The 25,275-nt window shown below is 52.9% G+C and overlaps 1 protein-coding gene across 1 annotated transcript; it reads left to right on the top strand.

The window, feature by feature from the left end:
- The first annotated feature begins 295 nt into the window (after positions 1–295).
- On the top strand, positions 296–23,515 carry COL6A1 (collagen type VI alpha 1 chain). Its single transcript, XM_030952849.1, is given in 36 exon segments — positions 296–582; positions 1,309–1,438; positions 3,074–3,254; positions 3,256–3,275; positions 3,565–3,724; positions 3,858–3,980; positions 4,072–4,092; positions 4,277–4,297; positions 4,395–4,439; positions 4,729–4,782; positions 5,535–5,579; positions 5,684–5,710; positions 6,007–6,033; positions 6,129–6,173; positions 6,433–6,486; positions 6,999–7,061; positions 7,539–7,601; positions 7,764–7,817; positions 7,899–7,934; positions 8,095–8,157; positions 9,979–10,041; positions 13,241–13,303; positions 14,048–14,110; positions 14,227–14,277; positions 14,362–14,397; positions 14,954–15,016; positions 16,024–16,089; positions 16,462–16,497; positions 16,589–16,625; positions 17,384–17,392; positions 18,203–18,336; positions 19,414–19,523; positions 19,789–19,972; positions 20,157–20,331; positions 20,656–20,685; positions 21,440–23,515. Coding segments are annotated over 36 exon segments (3,072 nt in total). The 5' UTR covers positions 296–473; the 3' UTR covers positions 22,051–23,515.
- Positions 23,516–25,275: the final 1,760 nt, after the last annotated feature.

The raw sequence follows: 25,275 nt of genomic DNA, 5'->3' as shown, positions 1-25,275 counted from the left end.
CCTGCAGGTTGGGATGTGATGGGAATGCCTGTCCCCCTGGCGCAGCTTTCTTGTCTCAGGAGCTGAGAGGAAAGTGCTGGCAGGTGTCCCAAGCCCCCCTGCTCCAGCAAGCAGGCTGAGCCCCAGCGCTGGTGGGCTCCCTGCAAGGCTTGTGGGGTCCCAGGCACCAGTGGCTGGGCTGCCATCGCAGGTATAGTGACATCCATAAAAAGGGTAAGGAGAAATGCTTCCTAAGTTTGACTCACAGCTGACACCTCCTGATCCCTCCCTCCGTCCTCAGGGTGGAGAAGTCTCCTCCTCACCCTTACCCTCCTGCCTTCTCTTCCTCCCACAGAAACCAAGAGGAAAGCGGTAAAAAAAAAAAATATCTTCAGCGACTCCTGCCTCCAGACTGTGGCCTCGCTCAGCTGCTAGGTTTTCCTGCCCTGCTTACTTCCTTGGATCCAGCTCGATGGTAATCTGAACCGAGAAACATGAGGCTGCGAGACTTTCTGCTCACTCTGCTGCTCCCGGCCGGCCTCCTGTGGGGGGGCTCATGTGCTCAGCGCCCAGAAATCATCTCCCAAGTCTCCAGCACAGAAGGTAAGCCTGGAATGCTTTCCAGGGTGGTTTTCCTTCCCGGGATCAGCAGAGAAGCCTGACTGCTGTTTCCCTCCGGACGGATGCCTCTGCTGCAGACACACCACAGATTTGTCGGGACGTTTGGGCTTGCTGAGGAGAGCAGTGTAGGATTAGAGAGGATCTGCAAGAAGTACCCCCATTCATGTATTTTGGCTCTTTTTCCTTGTTTCTGTCTGGTCTGGAGTTACCCGTATCAGTGGGATGCAGGAGAGGGGGATAACAGTGGATACCAATCCAGCTTTCTGAACTATTCTGGGCTGGGTGCTGGCTCTTAAGGGAAGTTGATGTTATTGCTCTTTTTTAAAATTGTATTTTTGGCAGGATGTGTCAGAAAATTTTAACTTTCTTATTGCATTGATTGCTAAACTGGTTTCATTTCTTTGAGTGGTTCCTGCAGCTGCATGTTATTTGGTATAATAAGTAGTATAGGTCTTGCAAAGATATCCTTTGAATGGAAACAGGGAAGAAAGTATAGGAAAGTGTTAAATTACACAAAATTATGTTTTCTGAAAAAGTGATCTTGCTTACTCTTGATGCCAAAGGGGTAAGGATGTGAAAGCATTCCCCTTAGCCCAGATCCCAGGAGCCTGCTAAGAGGGAAATGGGGTGGGCACTGTGGGAAGCCCGGGAGGGGGAGGCGATGCAGCAGGGCTGCCGACCAATTCCTGCCTCTCCACTTCTTCCCAGACTGCCCTGTGGACCTGTTCTTCGTCCTGGACACCTCAGAGAGTGTTGCCCTGAGGGTGAAGCCCTTTGGGGACCTGGTTACCCAAGTGAAAGATTTCACCAACCGGTTCATTGATAAACTCACCCAGAGGTACATCCCCCAGGGGTTTATCCAGACTGCTTTGGGGATGGACCCTGCTGCTGGGTGGGGTGCTGAGATCCCCCTGTGTGTCTGTCCACAGAAGAAAAGAAGGAAAGCTGGGATGCTGGGGAGGGGGATGGGAGCCTCTCCCCCCTCTCCCAGTGCTCAGCTGCTCGGTTTTGTCTCTGTCTGTGCTGACAGCAGCAGCGTGGCTTGAACAGAGCTGCTAGTGCCCACCCTCAGGAAAGGCAGGAATTGCTGGAGTGGCAGACACGGCAGCCCAACCCCACCACCTCTGGGTGGCTGTGTGGTTATTGTGCAGCGCCAAAGCGATGCTGGTCCCTGTGCTCAGGCCCAGAACCACCTGGGTGCAGGGGTGGCAGTAGGACACCTCTGGGGTTAAACTCAGCACTCACAGGGCGAGCTGCAGAGCAAAGCCTCCCTTGCCACTGGTGCATCCCCGCTTTGGGTGCCCCTTACCCACCCCATTCCCCAGCTCTTTATCTGTCTTCTCCTCACCCACCTCTGCAGCCACCAGCCAAGGTTGGACCCTGGCTTTCCCAAGGGAATGCCCAGGGATGCCCAGGAGCACCAAAGCTCCTGGATCCCAGGGGGAGTGGTGCTGGGCTTGACTGAGGGCAGGAGATCCATGGATGCACAGGGGCACCACAAGTGCTGGAGGCACGAGGGTCTTGCTGAGCTCCTCAGGGCAGCAGCAGATGTGTGCTGGTGCCCAGAGGGGCACTGTGGGGATGACCCAGTGCTGCACCAGCTGGAAGGGCAATGCCCCATCTCAGGAGGGTTAGGAGGGGGGCAGCTCACCTGTCCATTGCCCAGGCAGAAGAGTTGTCTCACAAGGCTTTGAGTGATCAGGAGCCTTGTGCTTGGGAGCAACCTGCCAGGCCTCTGTGAGTGCAGCATCACTCTCCCCTGTGCTCAGGCCTGCAGGCTCAGTTCTGCAGTGGGATAGAGGGAACAGCAGTGGACAAGGCTCACGTGGCTTTGGGACAGCTCCTGATGGGCAGAGAGAAGATGTGCAACACCACTCCTTTGGGACCGGCCCCCACTAACTGAAAAAGAAATCATATCCCTTTGGGATTGGTCCCCATATCCTGAAAAGATCTTTTTTGGGGCAGTGGCCAAAGCACAGGTGGTGCTTCTTTCCCAGGGAGTCAGAGGTACTGGATATGTCAGTGCACAGAACAGGGCTGCAACACACACACACACATCCTTCCCCAAGTCAGAGCATCCTTCCGAGCGAGGCATCCCTCTCTGATTTTAACACATCTGGCAGTGGAAAACCTCTTTGCGGGGTGTTTCAGTGGTTACCTGCCTTGCACACACACACACACACCTGGCTATCTGGCTCAGCCCCTCCTGCCCGGCTCCAGCTCCTGGCACCTCTTCCAGAAGCTTCTCTTGCCAAGCTGTTTGATCCCTGCAGATGCCCACCCACTGCATCGCTTTGCCCTCCCACCCACCGGACAAGTTACCCTGGGGTCCCATGGTGTGCTTTGCATGGGAAGCATGTCCCAACTTTGCAGGAGAGCAGGGAACCCTGGCAAATCCCTGTTCTGCAGAGGATTTGCATTTCCTATGCTGGTGCGAGCAAAGCAAACCCTGTGTCCTGGCGTGTCTGTGCAGGTACTACCGCTGCGACCGCAACCTGGTGTGGAACGCGGGAGCGCTGCACTACAGCGACGAGGTGGTGCTCATCAAGAGCCTCACGCCGATGCCCAGCGGGCAGAGCGAGCTGAAGAACCGCGTGTCGTCTGTCAACTACATCGGGAAGGGCACCTACACCGACTGCGCCATCAAGCGCGCGCATCGAGGAGCTGCTCATCAGGTCAGGCGGCGACGGGCCGCGGCGGGGTGGGGCTGGTGTGGCTCTGGTCGGTGGAGGGTGGGAGCTTCTGGGTTGGGACATCCCTGTGCATTGTGCTGAGCTGTCCCCAGGCTGGGAAAAGAGATCACAGCGTGGGGAAAGGGGTGGCAAGTTGCTCCAGCTTTGCTGGGATGAGCCACGCCCTGACCACAGGCTGGGGCACTGTCTGGGGTGAGTGTCCCCACGTGTCCAGCCACTCCTCTCCAGCTAAATTCTTTCAGCGTTAAATCCTGTGTTTAAACCCTTCCAGTGGTTCCCATCACAAGGAGAATAAATACCTGATTGTGGTGACTGATGGACATCCCTTGGAAGGTTACAAGGAGCCCTGTGGAGGCCTGGATGATGCTGCCAATGAAGCCAAACTGCTGGGGATCAAAGTTTTCTCTGTTGCCATCTCCCCCAACCACTTGGTAGGGACCACACAGCAGGGATGCTCCTGGCAGGGGGTCCCCAGTGGGACCATGGGACCCCCAGGGTACAAAGGAGGGGCACTCAGAGCCTGCACAGGTGCCCACAGGTCTCACGTTGCCCTCCCCACCTCAGGACCAGCGGCTGAACATCATTGCCACGGACCACGCCTACCGCCGCAATTTCACTGCCACCAGCCTGAAGCCCACCCGGGAGCTCGATGTGGAGGAGACCATCAACACCATCATCGACATGATTGTGAGCCCTGCCCACCCCCTCCCCAGCCCACCCCCTCCCCAGGCCCCCCTGTCCCTCTTAAATCCCTTCTCTTTGCTTTCTTGTCTTGCAGAAACTTAACACGGAGCAATCGGTGAGTGTCGCCCTGTGGCTGAGCCTGTCCCCTGTGGGTGACCCATGGCTAGGGGGACTTGGTGGCACAGCCCTGCTCTGTAGGCAACCCCTGTAAGCCTGGAAAGCCTCCTCCCAGGCAGGGTGCAGGCTGACCCTGCTGCTGCCACCTCCTCTAATGCTGTTTCCTCCTTCCCTCTGTGCAGTGCTGCTCCTTCGAGTGCCAGGTGAGTCAGGCTTTTGAGAGCCCTGTCCCCTTCCCTCTTATCCCTGTGGTCCCAGGCTGTGCCTCAGGCTGGTCTAACCCACACATCTCTCCTGCAGCCTCCCCGAGGGCCCCCTGGACCTCCTGGTGACCCTGGCCATGAGGTGAGGGACTGGTTGTGGTTGCACTGTGGGACAGTGGGACAGTGGGTTTTGGGATCACTGGGGATGCTCAGAGACCTGGAATCATTCTCATAGAACCAAGAAGGTTGGAAAAGGCTCCCAGCATCACCTGTGGGGCATGGACCCACACCATGCTCCCATATGGCCAGCACCATCTGCTCCCTCTATCTATGGAGCATTTCTGCTCCCATCCTCCCTGCTCTTCTTTCAACAGGCCATTGTTCTGTTCCTGGGGATGATAAACTAACTGTGTTTCTCTCCTGTATTGCAGGGAGAACGAGGCAAGCCAGGTCTTCCCGGCCAGAAAGGAGAGGCTGGAGACCCAGTAAGTGAAGGACCAGCCCTGGTGACTCTGCACAGGGGCTGTTTTTTGGCTGCTTGTGGCCAGACCTCTCGGGTGCATCCTCACCAGCATCATCCTGTTTCTATGGGGTGTGCAGTCATGCATTGCTGTGCAGTGGGAAGGCTCCTCCTCTTGCTACAAGGCTTCCTTGTTCCTCACCCAAAATAGCCGTTCCTCCTGCAGGACATGTCTCTGACTCATGTGTGCCAGCCCAGGGGTGGACTCTGGGCTCCCTCCTGCGTCTTCTGACACAACAAGCACAGCAGTGTTACAGGGAAATCTTTGGTAAATAACCTGAGAGCATGAGGAAACTATTTCCCTCCTCCTCCCTCTTTTATTTTACTAGGCACACTTATTTTTGGGAGGCACATTTATCACACACACCTAAGCATGCAGTTACCCGTCCTGTGTGCTCCCAAACTGGAAACCCCATGCCATGCATTTTTTCTTCCCAAGGGTTTTCTGCCCTTCCCTTTCCTCCCAAATGCCATGTCCCCAAGCGCCCAGTTTCCCTCACCTCCATGAAGAGCTGGAGATGGTGGAGGTGAAGGCAAGTCCTCTTGGCCCTCCACAATGATCCCATGCTCTCAGACTAGGAAAACAAGGAGCAGAGTTATGGGAGAGGCTCCTGTGTGAAAGAATGGCAGCTGAGTCCCATATCAAGAGTCTGGGGGGCTGCTGTCCAATGGTGGTGATTGTATCTGCGTCTATAACACCGTGTTTCTGTCCCCTAGGGCAGACCAGGAGACATGGGACCTGTTGGCTACCAAGGAATGAAGGTATGTGGGGCTGCAGGCTCACAGAGGTGGTTCAGAGATGGGCCACGGGCTTTGTGCTGCCAGTGTTCTCAATCTCCCATTTCCCTTTCTGCCTTCCTCTCTAGGGTGACAAAGGAAGCCGAGGAGAAAAGGTGAGGACAGCAGGGATGTTTGGGAGAGATCCCTATGTCCCCATGAGTGGTTATCCTGGGCTGGCCCTGCAGCTGCGTGGTGTTGGGGTCTGCTATGTGCCCCCACATGCACCCCTCCTGCTGGCACTGCCTGAGCCAAGAGCAGGGATCCAGCAGGATCCAGTGGGATCCAGTGGCCTGCAGAGGAGTGGTAAATGCCTGAGTCCTCAGACTGAGCTGGTGTGGGGACTGCACTGCGGTGGGGGGATGGATCTGCTCTGCATGGACGTCTGACACCTCTGTCCTTCCCTCTGCAGGGCTCAAGAGGAGCCAAAGGAGCCAAGGTCAGACTCTGCTTTTGCACCGTTTTCCTCTGTTTGACGTTTGGGAGGCACTGGGAATTTTGGAATCACTTCATGGTCCTGGTACTCTGTTTCAGGGTGAGAAAGGCAGGCGTGGAATCGATGGCATTGATGGCAAGAAGGTAAATCTCTGCTCCAGGGGACTTTGCTTGGCCTGAACACCCTGGCTTTTGCCCCTCCAAAGCCATTGTGGGGTCTGGGGATGAAGCCTGTGGGGCAGTGGAGTTCCCTCCCTGCAGGGCCATCCATCTGCCAGCCAGGGATGGGGCTGGAATGTCCCTTCCAGGGGTCTGGGATGATGGCTTTCCAGGGGAATGTCCCTCCCAGGGGTCTTTCCGCGAGTGTCACTCATTGGGCACCCCTGTTTTGGCTGCCTGACAGGGTGAAGCGGGATACCCTGGATTACCTGGCTGCAAAGGCTCTCCCGGATTCGACGTAGGTACCCTGTGGGTGCCCCTTGCATGCAAGTGAACAGCTCTGCCATGATGGTGTGTGGAAATAGGGAATTGCTTGGAAATGTGTGATGCTTATATCCCAGGCATGGCACCTCGGGGCTGACCCTGGGGCACTCTGCCTCATCCTTGCCTGGAAGCTGTCCTCAGTTGCCCTGGGGCCACCTGACATTGCATTTTCCCAGTTTCCCTGCCTTTTCCATGCTTCCGGGATGACACATTTGTGGTGGCACCAATGTCACTGTAGTCCAGCTACAGCAGCCCAAAACCACCTTTTCCATCATTTTCCTCTGAGCTTCAGAAGTGTTTCAGCAATGTGGGTGCAGCATTGCTGGCACAGCTCCATAGTGCAGGAGTCCCTTCTGGCCATATCCCTCCCGTCCATCCCAACCAGGAGCCGCCTGCCAGGCTGCTGGGATGCTCAGTCCATGCCCAGTTTCCTGCAGATGGTGTCACCAGTTCAGGTTTCAGTGACACTGCCTTTAATTTCAACAGGGACCTCAAGGCCCGCCTGGACCAAAGGGAGATCCTGGTGCTTTTGGACCCAAGGGAGCAAAGGTGAGTTGCTCTGCCCAGCATCACGCAGAGGAGGGATGCAGGAGGAAGAGGTGGAAATTGCTTGCACTGACTGGGGCAAGACTATCGCAGAATCAGAATGGTTTGGATGGGAAGGGACCTTAAAGTCCACCTCATTCCACCCCTGCCATGGCAGGTGGAACCTTCCACTAGACTAGGTTGCTCCAAGCCCTGTCCAACCTGGCCTCTTCACTAGAGGAGGCTCCCATCACCTACAGTGTACCCACGGTTCAAGGGTGCCCACAAGCCTGGCACAAATCATCCCTGAGATTTCAGGGGAGTGCTGTGAAAAGGTGGCTTTCACTGGGAGTGGAGTAGAGAGGGATCTGTTGGGATGGGGAGACAGCAAAACCCTGAAAGAGGCTTGGGGTGCACTGTGGCTCCTGACAGCCTCTGTGCTGTGGGAACTGAAATGCACTGCTGGATGCAGTCTTGATGGTGCCTTGTGTTCTTGTGAAGGGGGAGCCTGGGAATGATGGAAAGCCTGGCCGGCAGGGGATTCCTGGCAACCCTGGAGAGAAGGTGGGTGAAGAAGCACCCTTGTGTGAACATCCTCTTGCTCTCTGTGAGAGGACCCCTGCTACAGCCTGGGCTTTGAAGCATAGTTTGCCCAAAGCTCTTCAAGCGTGCAGGGCTTTGATCCAGAACTGTCTGACCTCTTGTGTGCATCCCCGTGCCTTGCAGGGAGCCCCTGGGAACCGAGGTGAGCCTGGACCAGCTGGAGAGACTGGTGACGAGGTGAGTTCTCTACCTGTGATTCCCCTGTGTGTGCTTGCTGGCCATCCCCACCCCCTGACCACCCCTCTTGTTTCTCCACAGGGTGCTCTAGGTGAGGATGGTCCTCCTGGAGAGCGGGTAAGTGAGAGCACCCCTCACCCCCCCGGGCAGGGGCTGGTACCCTCTGGAAGAGGAGGAGGGGGCCTGGGGCTGAGCCTGCTCAGAGGTGGGCAGTGAAGGAGGGCTTTGGCCTGCTGGGAACAGGCCCTGGTTTTGTGATGCCACCCTCTCTTTGCAGGGCAGCAATGGGGAGAGAGGAGCCCCAGGCTCGCCGGGTGACCGTGGGCCCAGAGGACAGCCGGTAACTGCACCCGCAGGGCAGCCTTCTACATTTGCTTGCAAGAGGGGTGATGCTTGGAAGCCAGGGGCTGGGAATAGGTGTCCCGTAGCTAACTCCACCAGCATCTGGGCCAGCAGGCAAGCTCCGTGCCTTGGCATGCCAGTTTGGGAGGGATCTGCTGTTGCCCCTTTTGCTGGCAGGTGATCACAAAACAGCCAAAATCCAGAGGAGAGCATGCCCAGCAAGCCAAGAGCAAGTGAACAGCTGTCAATTCCTCTCTCACAACTGGAAAACTAGTTAATGAAGAGGAAGGAGTCAAGGGGTCCTCCTCTGTGTGCTCAGGGGCTGCGTGAGCTACCAGTGGCTCGGGTAGGAGGGCGCAGGTACAATCAGCAGCAGGCCAGCATGAGTGGGCATGGATGGAAGGGAAAACACTCTTCCCTCCCCTTTTGAGTGGGAATCACTAGGAAAGTATGTTTCCAGCCTGCTGGGGTGAGTCATCAAGCGTGAGCGTGGGAGGGACAGGCAGGAACCCTCAGCAGGCCAGGACAAACATGTGGCGAGCAACAGCCGTGCCACACGCCACAGGGAGGGGCAAGGGGCGCTCTGTGCGGGGCGTGGGGAGCCAGGGCGTCCCGGAGCAGCATCCCATCATGCCGTCCACCCTTGCACCACTCATTTCCTGTCCCTGCAGCGAGGACAGCCAGGACACAGCACCAGCTTGGAGGGGGGCAAAGGCCTGCCTCGGGAGGGGGCAGCTCTGGCTCAGGGGGGCCTCTGGCAGCCTCCCCCTTCCTGTTTACTGCTCAGGGAGCGTCAGCGTTGCTGCACGGGGTGTGCGGGGCAGATGTGCGGGAGATGAAGGCACGCCAGTGTCCTGCAGTTAAATTGTTCAGCAGACGATGGGCTGCTTCCTTCCAACTTTGAGTCCAAGCACGAGGCTGTGCAACCTTGCCAGAAATGTCTCAGGGCCATTTGGAAGTTGGGTTTTATATTTGCTGTTTGGCTTATGCATCTGGACGCTTCTAGGTTGCAAACAACAGCTTTAGGTCACCAACCTCTCAACCGCTTCCCCCAAATTCTCCTCTCCTCTGCCTCCCTGGCTTGTTTGTTCCTGGCTATGTGTCTGGATGAGGAAGGTGCTGCAGAGCCAGCCTTGGCCTGGCAGTCACACTGCCCTGTTGGGATGCAGCTCTGCTGGATTTGTGGAAGGCTGTTCAGTGAAAGAGAACTGAGCCATGTCCATGGGGTATTTCCTTCTACTGGAACTGATGGGGTGCAAAACCACTGAGACTCAGGTTTTCTGTGCCCTACAAGTTCTCTGCAAAGAGCCTTGGCTCAGGCTTCTGAGTGTTAACAAAGGAGAGGGGAGTGAGAGGTGAGGGTGTCTGTCTTCATCTGTGCCTCATTCCCATGGAAATCCCCTAAGCTCCATAGGGATGGCAGGCTGGAGGAAGGATGCAGCTATCCTGGAAGCTGTGCTCCTCCATGGGTGCAGAGTGTGGCTAGTTTGGGTCCAGGGCCAGCTCTGTGTATCTGCAAAAGATGAATCTCTCCACGCTTCTGCTTTTGTGGCACAAAATGGGTGGGAAAACGTCCCCTAGATGCAAGCCTCACACGGCCTTCCTCTTAGGCCTATCTTCTTGGATTCAGTGTGGCCACACTAGCCTGTCTTTATCTTCCTCCATCTCTGACAGCTCCCTACTCAATTCCTCAATCTGCCTCAAATCCTTGCCTGTTTGGATGGCTGCGTTTCCATCCCACTGTGGGTGCTGCACCCCTGCTCCCCATTGCACACAGGTCCCTTTGCACCCACACCTGCTCCTCTGTGTGTGTTTTCAGGGAGAGCCAGGACCACCTGGTGACCAAGGGCGGGAAGGACCCCTCGGTCCACCTGGCGACCAGGTAAGAGCTTGGTTTTACCTTCTGGATCTTAGATGGAAGTGTTTGGGACATCAGGGAGAGTGGGATGGGAAGTTTAACTGATGCCACAGCATCTTGGGGCAACTTCTCAGCATCTTCTAGACCAGGAGGCAAAGCTGGTGAAGAAGGGCAGGGATTTCTATGAGAATCCGGGATATGAACAGGACCAAAAAAATGGAGACTTAGCTGCTGGGCTGCGGGCAGAGCAACCTGCACACCATTTCCCAATCCCATGGAAACAGATGCCAACACATCTGACAGAACTGGAAACTGGCAAGTGCAAGATGCAGCCACACACAAAATGTGCAGGCCTGGGGCCAGAAACTGCTCACTTCACTCAGGGCTGTCAGTGACACATCTTGTGTCAGTGAGGATATCCTGACGTGGCCCCAGCGGTATCCCTGACACCCTCGGCATCCTGCAGAGACAGCCTCTCCCAGAGCCAGTGTTCCTCCAGTCTGCTGGCTGCAAGGTGTGACCCTCCGGCTCTGGGGTCTGCCTGTGCCTTGTGTGCCTCAAGGAACAGATGTCAGACTCCACAGGCTTGCTGGAGAGCAGGGTTGACCACCTCCAGCCTGAGGAAGGCTTCTGTCCCCTGCGCAGTTGAAGGCTCCTTCTTCCCAACTGCTAACTTGAGGTCTGGAGGTGTTGCTGGGTCATTCCTTCATGGCCATGGCACTGATTGCAATGGCCAATAGGATATTTGCACCTGAGCAAGCACACTTTGACATCACCCTTGAAATGGGCTCTGTAGGACAACTCCCCATTTACTCACACAGTCGGAGTTTTGATGGATCCCACGATAGAGGAATGTATCAAGATAACCCTCCCACGCTGGCAGAGCAGCACTCCCACAAGAGGTGAAGCATGGAGGCCAGCATGCAGACAGATGTGAGACAGCTTTTAAACTCCTTTCTCCTTGGCCAGGTGTTGGAGAGCCTTTGGAGAAGATCTGGACTGCAGAACATGAAGGGGGGGCTGTTGAATTCATATTGTCCCCAGCATGGGTGTTGCCCATGTCAAACCTGCACTGTGCAGAGAGAGTTTGGCAGAATCCAGCTTCCTCAGGTGTCTTTTTGGGAGCTGGCCCTGGTGGGAAAGCAACTCTTCAGATGTGTGCATGTAACGATCCACTGATCAGTGCTGCAGGCTGGTGCCAGCAAAAGAGGCTGGGGCTGGAGCCCCGGCTGCCTCTACCTCTGTGTGGTAGAGGCACATTCCAGGTTCCAGGCAGGAGAAAGATCATGTAGAAGACAAAAATTTGATGCAAGCGTGATGGGGAGCCAGGCTGGGACAGATCCTACTTTCAGCCAGCCTTTCCTGTTGGGGAGGAAGAGGAGAAAGAATGGCGTCTCCTGTGGGCCACCAGTTTTCCCTCCCCACCACTGAACTTGAATCAAACCCCTGTCAGGGAGGGAAGCATTACAAAAGCAGCTCCAGTGCCTCCCCAGGCCAGAGGCTGCCCCACTGCTCCCACCACTCCAGGGAGATTTGAACAGCAGTTGCAAAGTGAGGGTGATTTTTCCATGAGCTGAGGAAAAATGCTTGTGTTTGGCCAAATTAAAAATAAATGTGTAATTAGGTTTGGGTAAGAGTGGGACCTTGGCAAACACAAGTATTTTTCAAGCTGTGTTATCTGTGAGCTCTGGACCTTGGAGTGTGTTTCTCTTGGCAAGGGGAAAGTGCTCCTGCTAACCTATGACTCCCTTTCACCCTGTTTCTATCTGAGAGAAGCTAAAGGCCAGCACGCTCTTTCCCTGAGCCTCATGGGACAGGTCTGGTGGCCCTTCTCTATTCCTGGCCATGGTGCCCATCCCTTCTGTCGCATGCTCTTTGCATCCAGAGAAGTAGTGGACAAGATATACTCACCCAAAATCCTGCATCATCCATCATAAACTCCTCCAAGGCCATGAGGGATTTGCGCTGTGTGGCTGCAGTGAGGATGAGAGTGGCCAGTGTGAGCCAAGGGTGCCGTGGCTCCAGCCTTGGCTGGTGTGGAGGATCACAAGTTCCTGTCCTTCCTTCCAAGATTTCTCTCTTCTGGGCTTTTGTGCAGAAATAAGGTCACATGCCTTGAAGCAGTTCAGTGCTCTGCACTGTGCTATTTTAAATTTTCTGCGCCCACAAGGACACCTTTCCTTGGGAGAAGGGTGTGTATGACATGTATGGATGTTCAGCACCAGGTCTCTGCATCCCTCTGTCCTCTCCATTGCCTGGGGACTGGCTGCACCCTCAGCTCCACACAAAATACTGCCTGAATATTTGATGAGATGGCACAGCATCACTACCCGCTCATTGTCCACCATCATATCTCACCTCCTGGAAAGCAAACCCTGCAAAGGGCTGTGAGCACTGAGTAGGAGGTGGAGGGGCTCCCTTGGGCATCTGTGGAGCTCTCAGAGAAAAGAGCCCTCCTCCTGCCTCTTCTCCTGTCTCGTGGTGCCTCTGGCCAGCCCTGCAGCTGGTGGAGCAAGCAGCCGCTGCCCAGATGGGATGTGGGAGCGTGACAGCTTTGGTCTGTTCCAGCACACGCTGCCAGGGCTCTGCAGCCTCCCGAGAAGAGAAACCCCCCAGAGCCACCCTGGCTGGGACCCAGACTCGTCCAAGCCAGAAGGCACACGGAGGTTTGTGTCACCTTCAGGGTGATGTGCTTGCACCAAGGACCGTCCTCCAGGGGCACCTGTGTCACGGCTGATGAGGTGCCACTGTGCCACACAGCTGTGCTTTGATGCTGGAAAGCATCAGCCCATCCTCCCTGGTCCTCTTCCCACCAGGTCCTCGGTTACAGGGGTGAGCTCTGAAGGAGAGGGATGGCTTTGGGGGCCTTGGCTGCCACTAAAAGCACATGATGTGTGGCCCATACCTGCAGTGTCACACCTCAGCCCAGAAAGATTTTGGGTTTGGTTCATGCTCAGCAGGGATCTACCTCCCACAGGGTTTCACAGAGAAAATGGTGTTAAAGGAGGAAGGAGGAAAAGGAGAAGCCAGACATGGCTCCTGAAGCACCTCCCCATCAGTATTCACCCTCATCTATAGGTCCATTCTGAGGCTTTCCAAGGTGGACCTAACTTGCCAATGAGCACCTCTAGCCATCAAACCACAAAACAAAGGAACCAGCCCTTCAGGGCAGGAGTGGCAGCAAGAGAAAGCCCCTTTGAGAGAACTTTCTGTGTTTCCCTAGGGTGAGCCTGGACCTTCAGGACCCAAAGGCTACAGGGGAGATGATGGCCCCCCCGGCAGTGAGGTCAGTGCTGCTTCATCATCGCTTCTTCTGCACGGAGGGGATGCAGGGACGTGCAGCAGGTGCTGCCCGTTAGGGCTTTCCCCAAATCCCATGGATACTGGAATGCTACTGAACCTATTGGTAGAGGCTCCAGTACTGGCTTCCTGGCAGACACATCCAGGCATTTCCATGGGTCCTTCAGGCCACAGCTGCCTTTTCCCCCACCTCCCTCAGGTCATTTCTTGGAGAGGTTATAGCTACACCACAAACCAAAGAGCTTCCCGTCACAAGAGCTGGGGAAGATGCTGTCTAGGGGCAGCCACCTGAATCTGCCAGCAGGTTTGATCCCCAGGGTGGGGAGCAAATGGAAGCCAAGCACAGCTGTTGGCTTACATAGAAGTCCTAGAACATTTGATCCTAGTTTGGATCCTAGTTTGGGCTGGGAGTGACCTTAAAGCTCATCCTGTTCCCCCCCTGCCATGGGCAGGGACACCCTCTATCTCAAGTTACTCCAAGCCCTGTCCAACCTGGTCTGGAACACCTCCAGGAATGGGGCAGCCACAGCCTGTCTGGGCAACCTGTGCCAGGGCCTCCCCAGCCTCTGAGTAAAGAACTTCTTTCTGGCATCAATCCTCACATTGCTCTTGTATAAGCAGAACACTTCCACGGTGGGCTGGTGTTGGTAGCTGGTTGCCTCAGAAGTCATTGTTTTCCCAGCTCAGATGATGCTGTGCAATGCTTGACTCCTTCTTCTGCCTCTTTCAGGGTCCAAAGGGATTGCCTGGAGCACCTGGGCTGCCTGGGGACCCTGGGCTGATGGGAGAAAGGGTGAGTGGTACTGCTGGGGAGATAGATACACTGTCCAAGGAGACCAGCATCCTGCTGCCACGCTATCTGAGGAGTCTGCATTTCTTTATCTCATCTGTGTCTGCCTTCCTTTCCAGGGTGAGGATGGTCCTCCTGGGAATGGCACAATTGGATTCACAGGTGCCCCAGTAAGTTTTTTGTGCTGCCTTGAAACTGTAATACCACTATGTCTACTTGTCCAACCTAACACACTTCCTTTTCTCCATCCCCAGGGGCAGCCAGGAGACAGAGGCAACCCTGGCATTAACGTAAGTGTGCTGCTTCCTCGGCCACACAGGATTTACCCTTGGTGGTGGTTTGGCACTTGGAACTTCTCTGTCAGCTGCATGTTGGAATGGGCTCCCTGAAGCAACCTGCATCTCCAGAACTCTCTTTTCTCTCTGCCCACCTCTCCCTGCAGTGGATGCTTCCAGTGGAAGTGTCCTGCTCTGGCTGTAACACCCAGGGGCAGCAGCTTGTGCTGGGTGCTCTCTGAAGCAGTCCCAGAGCCAGAGTTTGGGGTTGGGAATGTCACCCAGGGGAGCTGGATAATGCTGTGCTGAGGGATTGATTTAGTGTTGGGTTAATGTTTGGATTTGATCTTAGAGGTTTTTTCCAACCTAAACAATTCCGTGATTCTGTAGCAGTGAAAGCCACCAAAGAAGTTCTTGTCATCGAGAGCACTGAAATCTGGTGCTGGGAGCCTGTGTGCTGCTCTCCACCCCTGTCCCAAGCCAGCTCTCATGAGGTCGCCACATGCCAGCACCAACTTCACACGACAGCAACAGCTAGTCACGCAGCAGTCTCATCCATACTGTTTTTCAGGGAACAAAAGGCTATGTCGGACCTAAAGGTGATGAGGGGGAAGCTGGCGACCCTGGCAATGATGTGAGTAATCACGTGAATCCTCTCTTCCTATGAGCACAGTGCAGGAGCCTTGGGCAATGATGGGCCAGAGCTCATCAGATTTTGTAAATCTTCAGCCTTTGCCTCTGAGAAGTGACTGATGGATAGCAATGGGAGCTCCCTCCAGGTGTTCATTTTGTGTCTGACAGCTGGCAAACCTCCACATTTGTTAAGGTGAGGTGGGCATCACCTCTGCAAGGCTTTGTAGGCTTCCAGGTGGCACTGATGATGATGGCACTGGGGATCTGAGCTTTAGCACTGGCCCATGGAGGGACATTTCCCCAGTGTCCCTTCCAAGTCTTCATTTAATTGGGTACAGCAACTTCAGATAACACTTCAATGGTGAAGCAGGGCTCATGAGACATCTGGAGGGAAAGGTGCTGTGTGGGAATCCTTAAAATCAGAGGGTTTTGGTAAAGCTGTGAAAGGCAGGCCTCAGAGACAGCAGAACTGTGATTAGAGCTAAGCAGTAGCCATGAGATTCGTCAGTAGAAAAGTTATATAAGTAGAAAGTAAGGACGAATAGAACAATAGTCTGTGTATTCATGCTTGGATAGAATAACTCATTAAGCTACAGAAAAGTTTATCTAGTGAGATATTAGGAAGTTCTAGGCTTAATAATGGAGCCCTGTGCATTGTATCTTAAGGTTTACAAGTAGGTGTTGTATTCTAAATAAGCAAGCATTGTTTTAACTAAAGGTACGTGTGCTCATAGTGGTTGGATAGAAGTACTGTCAATATGCTTTTGCTTTGTGTGATTGGTCAAAAAACTTTTAAAGTGAGTTTGTCTCCTGCCAGGAACATGAGCTGCTGGCATCTTCCCATTGTCATAACCATGTAATGACACTGATGCTGGAAGATAAACAGCTCGAGACGCGTTCTCCAGCAGTGCCGTCCCGTTGGTGATTTGTGCAGAGACCCCCAGGCAGCGATAGGGCTGCCCCCTGACACACACAGATTTATGAGTTTTGGTTTTGTTTTCCTTCCAGAACCTGACCCCTGGGCCCAGTGGCATCAAAGGAGCAAAGGGCCACAGGGGACGTGAAGGTCCCCCGGTAAGTAAGGATCCTGTCAGGGCTGGTCCCAGTGGCATGCATCCCACCATCCCTCCATCCATCCCTCCATCCCTGCATGCTCTGGGTGCTCTGGGAGCAACACCAAGCCATGCACACACTGTGTGTGCTCGCTGCCTTCCCACCTGTGTGTGCGCAGCACATGTGGAAGTGGATCTCCTCCTTCCACCTCCGTGCAGCAGCAGGGAATCATGCAAACAAGCAGATATTCCTTCTCCAAGCCCAGTACAGGGGCCAGCAACTGGGAAGCCAAGAGGCTTTTCACAACTCTGCATTGCTTGGCAAGGTGCCATTAGAGTACACCACAGATAGGACTGACTGCTCCTCTAACTCCTCTGTGCTTCTGTCTGACAGGGACCACCAGGACCTGTGGGGCCTCCAGGACCAGATGTGAGTGGGACAGGATTGGGGTGCTGCCTGCTGGCCTGCTCTATGCATTGCTTCTGCTGTTAATCAAACATTTCTTTTCCTCTGTTTTCAGGAATGTGAAATCTTGGACATCATCATGAAGATGTGCTGTGAGTATCCCTGTACCTCTCCTCCCACCCTGCTCAGTGCCTTGCTAAGCAAGAGGCAGCTGCTTTTCCCTGTCCTCAGGCAGTGGAATGCCATCCATGGGCATCTCTCCGCTTTCATGGGCCACAATTAAGTGTCCTTGATCCACAGACCTCCAACTCCATCTCTAGAGTAGCTCATACAAATGTGTCTCACTTGTATGTGGCATAGACTGGTTTGTCTGTGGTTCTGTACAGGGAAAACATGAGCAAAGTTGTATAGAAGTCTTTGAGTGGCCCATTTTGCAATGCTTTTTTTTTTCTAAATATCATGGTCTAATATTCCCCCCTGGGAATGGGGGGGCCTGGTTTGGGGTGTCCTGCCATGGGGAGAAGCAGCACATATTTCCTGCAGAGGACTTCTGGCCCATGGCCAGTAATGAAGTGCTGGAAGGACACAGGGTACATGGAGAACTGACTTTAAGCTCTATATTCTGGTGATTTACTTAGCTTTTAATTTTGTTTAAATAAGAATGCATCAGCATGTGCCAACACAGAGCTCTGTGTGTGTGTGTGTGTGGTGCTCCAGGTCAGGGCATCACAATCTGAAATGGGGAAGAATCTGGGTATTTCAAGTGAGAGAGAAACCTCCATGAGCTTGGATTGTTCAGGCCAGGTGTCTGTGGGTTTGCAGAGACGCAAACCCGCAGTCTGCATTAGGGTCTGAAAAATCCTTTTGTCAAGAATTTTAATGTTGTCTCTTTCTCTCCCTTTTCCTCTAGCTTGCTGCGGTGAGTGTTACTTGGCAAAGCTGCTCTGCAAACACCTGCTAGTCCTTCTCCTTCCTTGCACCCCTCCCCTCCCTGCTCTCACTACATGGAGATGTAGCGAGAGCCTTTGAGGGAGAACCAGGTATGAGGTGGGCAAGGGAGGCCAGGAAGCAATCTCTGAGAGTGCCACACAGATTAGAGGCTGATGTGGCTGGGTTCTGCAACTGGAAAACAGCTGTCAAGGTGCCCTGTGTACCAGCAGGCTGGATTTCCTCTGCCCATTTTACAGTTGGGATGTCTCTTCTGGGCACACTGTGGATCTAGTTCTGTTCTCTTCCTTCCAAATCTTGTGCTGGTCAGCAGAAGAATGTGCTGGGCTTTATTCTGTGATGCTGACCTGATAGGTTGGGTTTGCAGTCCAAAAGCTTGAAGGGAGAGCCAAGGGCACATTATATTCTTAAATAATGAGGAAGAGGGGAGCAAACTGAGTCAGCCTCCTCCAGACCACCAGTGCCACCTCTGTCCTGCTGGGCTGGGTGAATGGAAGACGTGAGAAGGCTTATGAGGGAATGGGTTATGGAATAATTACTGGGTGGTTTGAGGGTACTCACAGCCTGAAAATGCCGCATGTCTTATTAAGGAGCAAATGCACATGGAAAAAATCATAAACTGGCTCTCAAGTCTCCTATGCAGCTAATTTTCCTGCATTGTTTTACACTGTGCTTTGGGGCACAGGCACCCAGCTGGGCAGGCCTGCAGCAGGCATCAGCTACTTCCTTTAGAAATGCTTCCCTGAAAAACATGTCCTTCCGCTCCTGTGCCTTGCTCCAGAGTGCACCTGTGGTCCCGTCGACCTCCTGTTTGTGTTGGACAGCTCAGAGAGCATTGGCCTGCAGAACTTCCAGATTGCCAAGGACTTTATCATCAAAGTCATCGACCGCCTGAGCAAAGACGAGCGGGTCAAGGTGAGATTTCCACTGAGTAGCTGTGAAATCCTTGTGCGTACTCACTTATTTTTCACTGCAAGCAGGAAAATGGGGAGGTGCCCCCACTCCAAAAAGCCTCCACCAGGCTTGGCTTCAATCTGGGGGTGGGTCTTCCCAAATTCATAAAGTGATAGAGATTAGACAGCAGATTGTTGTCCCAAAATAGACATTTCACTCTATTTGGGCAAAGAGACTCTGTTTCCTCCATGTCCCAGAGCAGATGGTGCATTGAGCATTCAATCAGCCTGATCAATCAGTGTCTCAGTCTCTCCCTTGTTCTGATGAGCATTTCAGGTGTCTGGAGTATGTTGGAAGTTTCTGATGTCCAGCTCCCAAGCTTGGATTTAGGTCACCCAGTTAAGCAGTCTACTAAAAATGACCCTTGCAGCCCAAACCCAGCAGTACTGTCCCCATAGTGAGTCTCTCAGTCTGAAGAAGGACACAAGTGCTCTTCTTCCTGCCTCCTCTCTGGTAACCTGCTGTATGCTTTATTTGCCTCTGTGATTTGAAGGGCTGTTGGGAATCCAGACTTTCCTGAAGGTATAACCAGCCACATCTAAAGCACATAATGTGCTGTTGAATACTAGTGTGGTGGGCATACATGGGGCTTTTTGGATGGCAAAGAGACAGTAATAAGCAGAAAAGGTAGAGCTGGGTAGCAAAACCACTGTGTTGGAAGAAAACCAGGAGTCTTGAAAACATATCTTCTCATGGAACCATAGAATCCCCTGAGTTAGAAGGGACCCAAGGATCAAATCTGGCTCCTGACTCATCACACAGGACAATCCCAAGAATTCTACCATGTGCCTGAGAGTCCAGTGGCTGCTGTTGAGACCAGTGAGCTGTGAGATCTAGGTTTGGGTCTCCTTTTCATTTACTCTCACCAAATTGGTCCCAATGTGCATCCACTCCTGGTGGGGCTCTGCCTGTCCAGAATAAGGCAGAAGAGAAACATCAGAGCCTGCCATGAAGGCAGGAGAAACCATCAGCAGGATTCTGAGCCTCTGGGTTCCCCTGAGGTATGTGCCCCTGACTGGTTTCTGTTCTGTCCCACAGTTTGAAGCTGGGGAGTCCCGTGTGGGTGTTGTGCAGTACAGCCATGACAACACACAGGAGCTGGTGGCCATGGGGGATGCCAACATCGACAACATCGGAGCGCTCAAGCAGTGAGTCTGTGGGGTCTGGCCCAGGGGAACCTACTCACCCCATATCCTCCATATCCAAGCCAGCAGCTCCTGCAGCTGCAATGATCTAGATGTCCTTTAGTGGAAAGTGGTGGCTGGTGGCATCATAAAATAAGGAGCTTGCCAGTTTTCCACCCAAATCCTCGTGCAGACACTCCAGGGGTGTCTGCCTGGTCACAAGCCATGTTCTTACTCCTCCAGTTCCCATGGGCAGGGCTGGCAGGCTCACTGGTGTCTGTCCTTGCAGGGCAGTCAAGAACCTGCAGTGGATTGCTGGGGGCACCTACACTGGGGAGGCCCTGCAGTTCACCAAGGACAACCTGCTGCGGAGGTTCACATCCGACAAGCGCGTGGCCATCGTCATCACGGACGGGCGCTCCGACACCCTGCGGGACCCCACCCCGCTCAACTCCCTGTGCGATGTCACCCCGGTAAGGGCACGGGGGACCTGCCATGCGGCAGCTGTGTGGCACAGGGCAGGCTCTCTGGGCGTCTCCATGTCCTTGCTACACAAGGCTAGGGCAGGGGCACAGGTGTCACTAGAAGCACTTTCACAAAGTGGCAGGCATACAGAGTTATGAATGCATCCAGTGATGGACTCAAACTTCCCCACAGGTTGTTTCCCTTGGGATTGGTGACATTTTCCGGAACCCTCCAAATCCAGATCACCTGAATGACATTGCTTGTTTAAGCAGACCAACCAGGCCAGGACTGTCCATTCAAAGGGACAACTATGCTGAGCTCCTGGATGACACCTTCTTGCAGAACATCACCTCATACATCTGCCAAGGTGGATGAAAGGCAGTGGCTGGAGGCAATGGGAAAGGTGGTGAGGGATGCAGGATGCCCTCCCTTGTGTCCCCTCAGTCATGCTCTTAAGCAGGGACAAGGGTATCTTTTGTGTCAGAATACTTTGTGGTCAGGTCCCCACCCTCACCTGCTGCAGGACATGTCTGTCCACACCATTTTTCATGCATGTTTATAGCCTTTGCGCAGGTGGCAAAGGTGAGTGTTCACCTTCTGGAGGGGAACATCTGTCCCTTCTGTGGATCTGTGGGACAAGTGGTTTTTCTGGGCCAGCTGGTGACATTAATCTCTCTTATATTCTTAACAGAGAAAAAATGTCCTGACTACACCTGCCCAAGTGAGTATTGACTCCTCATGCCATGCTTGAGGGTCTGTGGGTGGTGTGATGGGGGAAGTGGGAGCTTTTGTTTGTGGGGATGCACAGCTTGGACACCTCTTGCAATGGGGATGCTCCTGATCTGGAGAGGTAAGCAAGATCTGTCAGACGCTCTCAGGGTCTCTCACACACACACACACCAGCCCAAAGCAGCCGGAGAAGAGCGTAGATGGTTGTTTCTCTGGCATCTCAAACCTAGAGAGGAGGCTGTGAAAGATCGCAACCCTCCCAGGTTTTAGCAACTGACCTCATTACCTGCTCCTACTATCTAGTAGTGGAAGCATGAGCAAAATTAGTTCTGTGGCAGGGATATTGGAGAAAGGTGCTTGAAAAGTGAGAACAGGGAGGGTTTTAATGGAGTATACCTCCAAGTCAGAAGCATAATCAGTCCTCAGAATTTCCATGGAAAGAAGGGAAGTGAGGAGGATGAAGTGGTTCCCCAGACACACAAGGAGAGCCACTGTGTTTAAACAAGAGTCACTAGATTATCTCAGCCAAGTAAACATCTACAGCCTATCCTAAACCAAATAAAAGAAGGAATGAATGGGTGAAAGGACAAGTGTAGGACACCACTGGGGCAGGGGAAAGAAAGCTAGCACGAATGGAGATTTCCCAAGTCTGACAAGACAGGAAGCCTGTGAGACAAGCCAGTGACTTCACTGGCTTTCCATGGAAGAGCCAAAGTGTAACAAGCCCTGTACCTTTCCCCTTGCAGTCACCTTCACCGGGCCAGCCGACATCACGCTGCTGGTGGACAGCTCCACCAGCGTGGGGAGCAAGAACTTTGAGACCACCAAGAAGTTCGTGAAGCGGCTGGCAGGGCGCTTTCTGGAGGCCAGCAAGCCCACTGACGACTCCGTGCGCATCTCGGTGGTGCAGTACAGCGGCCGGAACCAGCAGAAAGTGGAAACTCAGTTCCAGTACAACTACACGGTCATTGCCAAGGCCATTGACAACATGGAGTTCATGAATGACGCCACGGACGTGAACTCTGCTCTGCAGTTCATCACAGAGATGTACCGGCGCTCGGCCCGCACTGCGGCCAAGAAGAGGGTGCTGGTGTTTTCTGACGGACACTCCCAAGGGATCACCGCCAGGGCCATTGAGAGGGCTGTGCAGGACGCACAGAAGGCTGACATTGAGATCTATGTGCTGGCAGTGGGAAGCCAAGCCAATGAGCCCAACATTCGTGTCCTGGTCACAGGGAAGAGCGCAGATTACGATGTGGTTTACGGGGAGCGGCACCTTTTCCGTGTGCCTGACTACACCTCTCTGCTGCGTGGTGTCTTCTACCAAACTGTGTCCAGGAAGATAGCTGTTGACTGAGCATCTGGGTGGGTTTCTGCCAAGGCCATAGCTGCTTCTGTCTCACCTAAAAAGGAAAACCAACAAAGCAAAAAAAAAAATTTAACTTTATTCTTGACCAACCTGAGGAATTTACATCTATGCAGATAACCATAGTGCCATAGCCTGGCTGTACATAGTCCCTTCCCTTCTCTCTCTGCTTCATCATCTGTGTCTCTACTCTGTTAACCTCAAATTCCCTTGCTGCCCATGACTGCCTTCCCTCCCCACAGCAGGAAAAGACAAGCACACCTAGCAATAAGCCTTCAGAACACAAACACCAACCTCATCCCACTGTGTTTTTGCCAAGAATCAGGATGAGGGCTTTTGTACCACTAAGATCTAGCCTCGTCTCTTAAGGCTGATTATTCTCTTTTTAGCTACCTTTTTTTTTTTTTCCATTTCCTTCTCTCTTTCACATATCAGTTGAGCACTTGCCCAGCTCATCATGATCCTAACCTAATGCTGTGCTTTGAGTGAAATATTCACACTTCAGCAAGCTTTGAGAGGGGATCATTGTCACAGCTGGCAAGTTTGGTTCATATTTCCCATGCCTGGGGAGGAGGGAGGGCTGGCCTGCACTACCCAAGCTGTGTGCAAGCATGTCTGGCCTCCAGAGCCAGGGCATGGGACACTCACTTCCCAGGGCTGGGATAGAGGTGGGTGGTGGAGCATCCCTCAGAACTGATGCTCCCATTCAAGGCAGGGAGGCTACACACCAACCAAAGGAAAGATGGGCAGCAGCCTTTCAGGAGGGGGGAAACCCTTAAAAGAAGCAACATAACTGCAATCTTTCACTTACTGATCTCATGGTCCTACAGTGAAACCAGGAACCTCATCAATAACCTGATAACTTGTTTTATGGGTCAAGCTCCATTCTGGAAAATCTCTCTGAGCCCAGTTAGTGGGATTTTTTTTTAATTTTTATTTTTTTTTTTTTAATTTTAAAAGAGTGAAGCTGACTTATTCCCAGGAAGCTCTCTTGGAGTACTGTTTCTATAGGACCACCTAGGAGTTAGGAACCTGGGCCCTAGGGAAACCCACTAACTGCACTATATATTGAATTAAGGCCTCATCCTCAGCCCAGAGAAGTCAAGTGAAAGGCTGCCATCATCTCCCAGGGTCTTTGACTCACACTCTAAGATATATTGACAAAGGTGCTATCACTTATGTGGGTGATGTGGACCCTTGGTGTTTACACAGTTGTTTCTGGGACCACACGGAAAATGTGGTTTGGCTGGGTGAGATTTTGTTTCAGCGCTTCCACTGGTGCTCTTGCTATGAATTCATGCACTTCAGAGAAACCAACAGCGACTGCCAGGTGTCGGGACCCCAAACTCTTTACTTTGTATCCAAAACCCCATTGTACCAGTTAGTTTTATTTTATGCCTGTGTTTTACTAAAATTGTCCACTTTGGAAATTTGTCAAATAAATTGTTTTCCACAATCTCTTTGGGTGTTTGTCTGACTTGACTTCCTCCCTCCCCGATCTTGATTTTACATCCTAAGAGATGTCTAAAAGTTCCTTGGGACCCCACACCTCTGTGTCCCAGGGCTTGTCACAGCTTTTCACTGAGGATTCCTGCAAAGTGAGTTGTTCCCCAGGCAGTGGGGACATTCAACAGGACATTGTCTCATGTCCTCCTCTTAGTCATGCTGCCTCCTGGAGTGCTGGTGACGCCTCACTCGCAGCTGGAAAGTCTGAGGAGCAGCTCTGGGGTGGCTCTGTGGGTGGCAGCTGTTGTTGTCAGATGTCCTGCTCTCCTCTTCATGGAAAGTCAGGAAAAAATGCCTTCACATTTGCCCTAAGAAAGGCAGGTTTTGTTACAGCTCAAAAAGTACCTATTAATGGCTTGCCACAGTCCTTGGCATGAGTCAGGCGTGGAGGAACATGATAGGGACAAGCCCTTAGGCTACACATTTGTGGTTAGGGATGCCCAGCCGGCAGGATGGGCTGCTGCCAGCAGGAAGGGGTGGGAAAATGCAGCTTCTGCCCACCCCCTGCTGTATGTTCCCACTCACATCCCACCTGGGCCATATCCAAAGCAGGGATGAACAAAGCACCTGAGGAAACATCTCCCTGTCTTTGTGCTGGTTTACAGCTTTTTGCTAAAAAAGGTTGGTGGCAGGAGGGACCTTTCCTTTTTCTGTTCATTTTCCCCCCTCCACTCCTAACCCTGCCCTAGCATTTTCTCTCTGCAAAAAGGAAAAGAAGATCCCAAACCAGCGAAGAATGCCAGATTCTGAGCCTCAGTTCTTGAGTGTTTGTCAGATTTACCCACCATTTCACCATGTCATCCAGAGAAAAATCGAAATGTTCCCTTTAAATTCCAATTTGCCCAGAAGAATCACAATTTTAACCAGAACCAGGTGACAAGTTGGCTTTCCCAGGAGACAGGGACCAGCAGGAATTTTTCATAAGTGCCCAGCACCTTGTGTGTAGCAGTGTTGCCTTGTCTCTCCCCACTGTTGTGCACTGCTCAGGTAGGACTGTGGAAGCCCTGTCAGGTGTCTGGGACAAAGCTGGCCCCGATATGCTGGACTAAATTTGTCTTCCATTTCTGGTGATATCCACTCCCCTCTTTTCAGTCTCAATTTCTGTGCCTCCATTACAGGGAAGGTCAAAATGCCTCTGTCTGCAGGCCTGCTTTATTAAGCTTCAGATGTTCTCCAGATGTTCTGCGAGGGGGTTTATGTAACAACAACAGAATTTGGGCCACATTTCTCTGTTTTCCTCTGACTAAATGCTCCTCATTTGAGGCAATGCTGATTCATGGCCCTTCATGGGAAGGTGATGGCTGGGGAAGGACTGGATTGCTGAGACCACTTTACCAGTGTGCTAGGACTCCTAAAACACACATCCAGCTGCTCTGGGATGATTTTGAACTGTATATTTAAGAGCCTTTCCTGTGCCTACGACTTTCCCAAGGAGCAGAGATCTGTTGCCTTGCCTCTCCTAGCTGTGACAGCCAAATAACTGAGTGTTCAAATGCCTCCTGCTCCTCTGTGGTTTGGGGCTTGCTTTAGCTCATATTCCCAAGCATGCTTTAGTTTAAGGTACGCATTATTTAGTCCAATTGCATGGGTTTTCCCCTTAAAATAAGTAACATTTTATAAGAAAGAATCGTGGACAAACAGTAAAGACTGTAACCTATTAAGAAATACGGAAATACGATGTTGACACACAGAATTCATTCTCAGCAAACT

This window comes from Camarhynchus parvulus, chromosome 7 (genome assembly GCF_901933205.1).
Source record: "Camarhynchus parvulus chromosome 7, STF_HiC, whole genome shotgun sequence".
NCBI classification, from domain to species: domain Eukaryota; kingdom Metazoa; phylum Chordata; class Aves; order Passeriformes; family Thraupidae; genus Camarhynchus; species Camarhynchus parvulus.
Note: the sequence above shows the minus strand (reverse complement) of the source record. Positions and strands in the feature narration are given on the sequence as shown.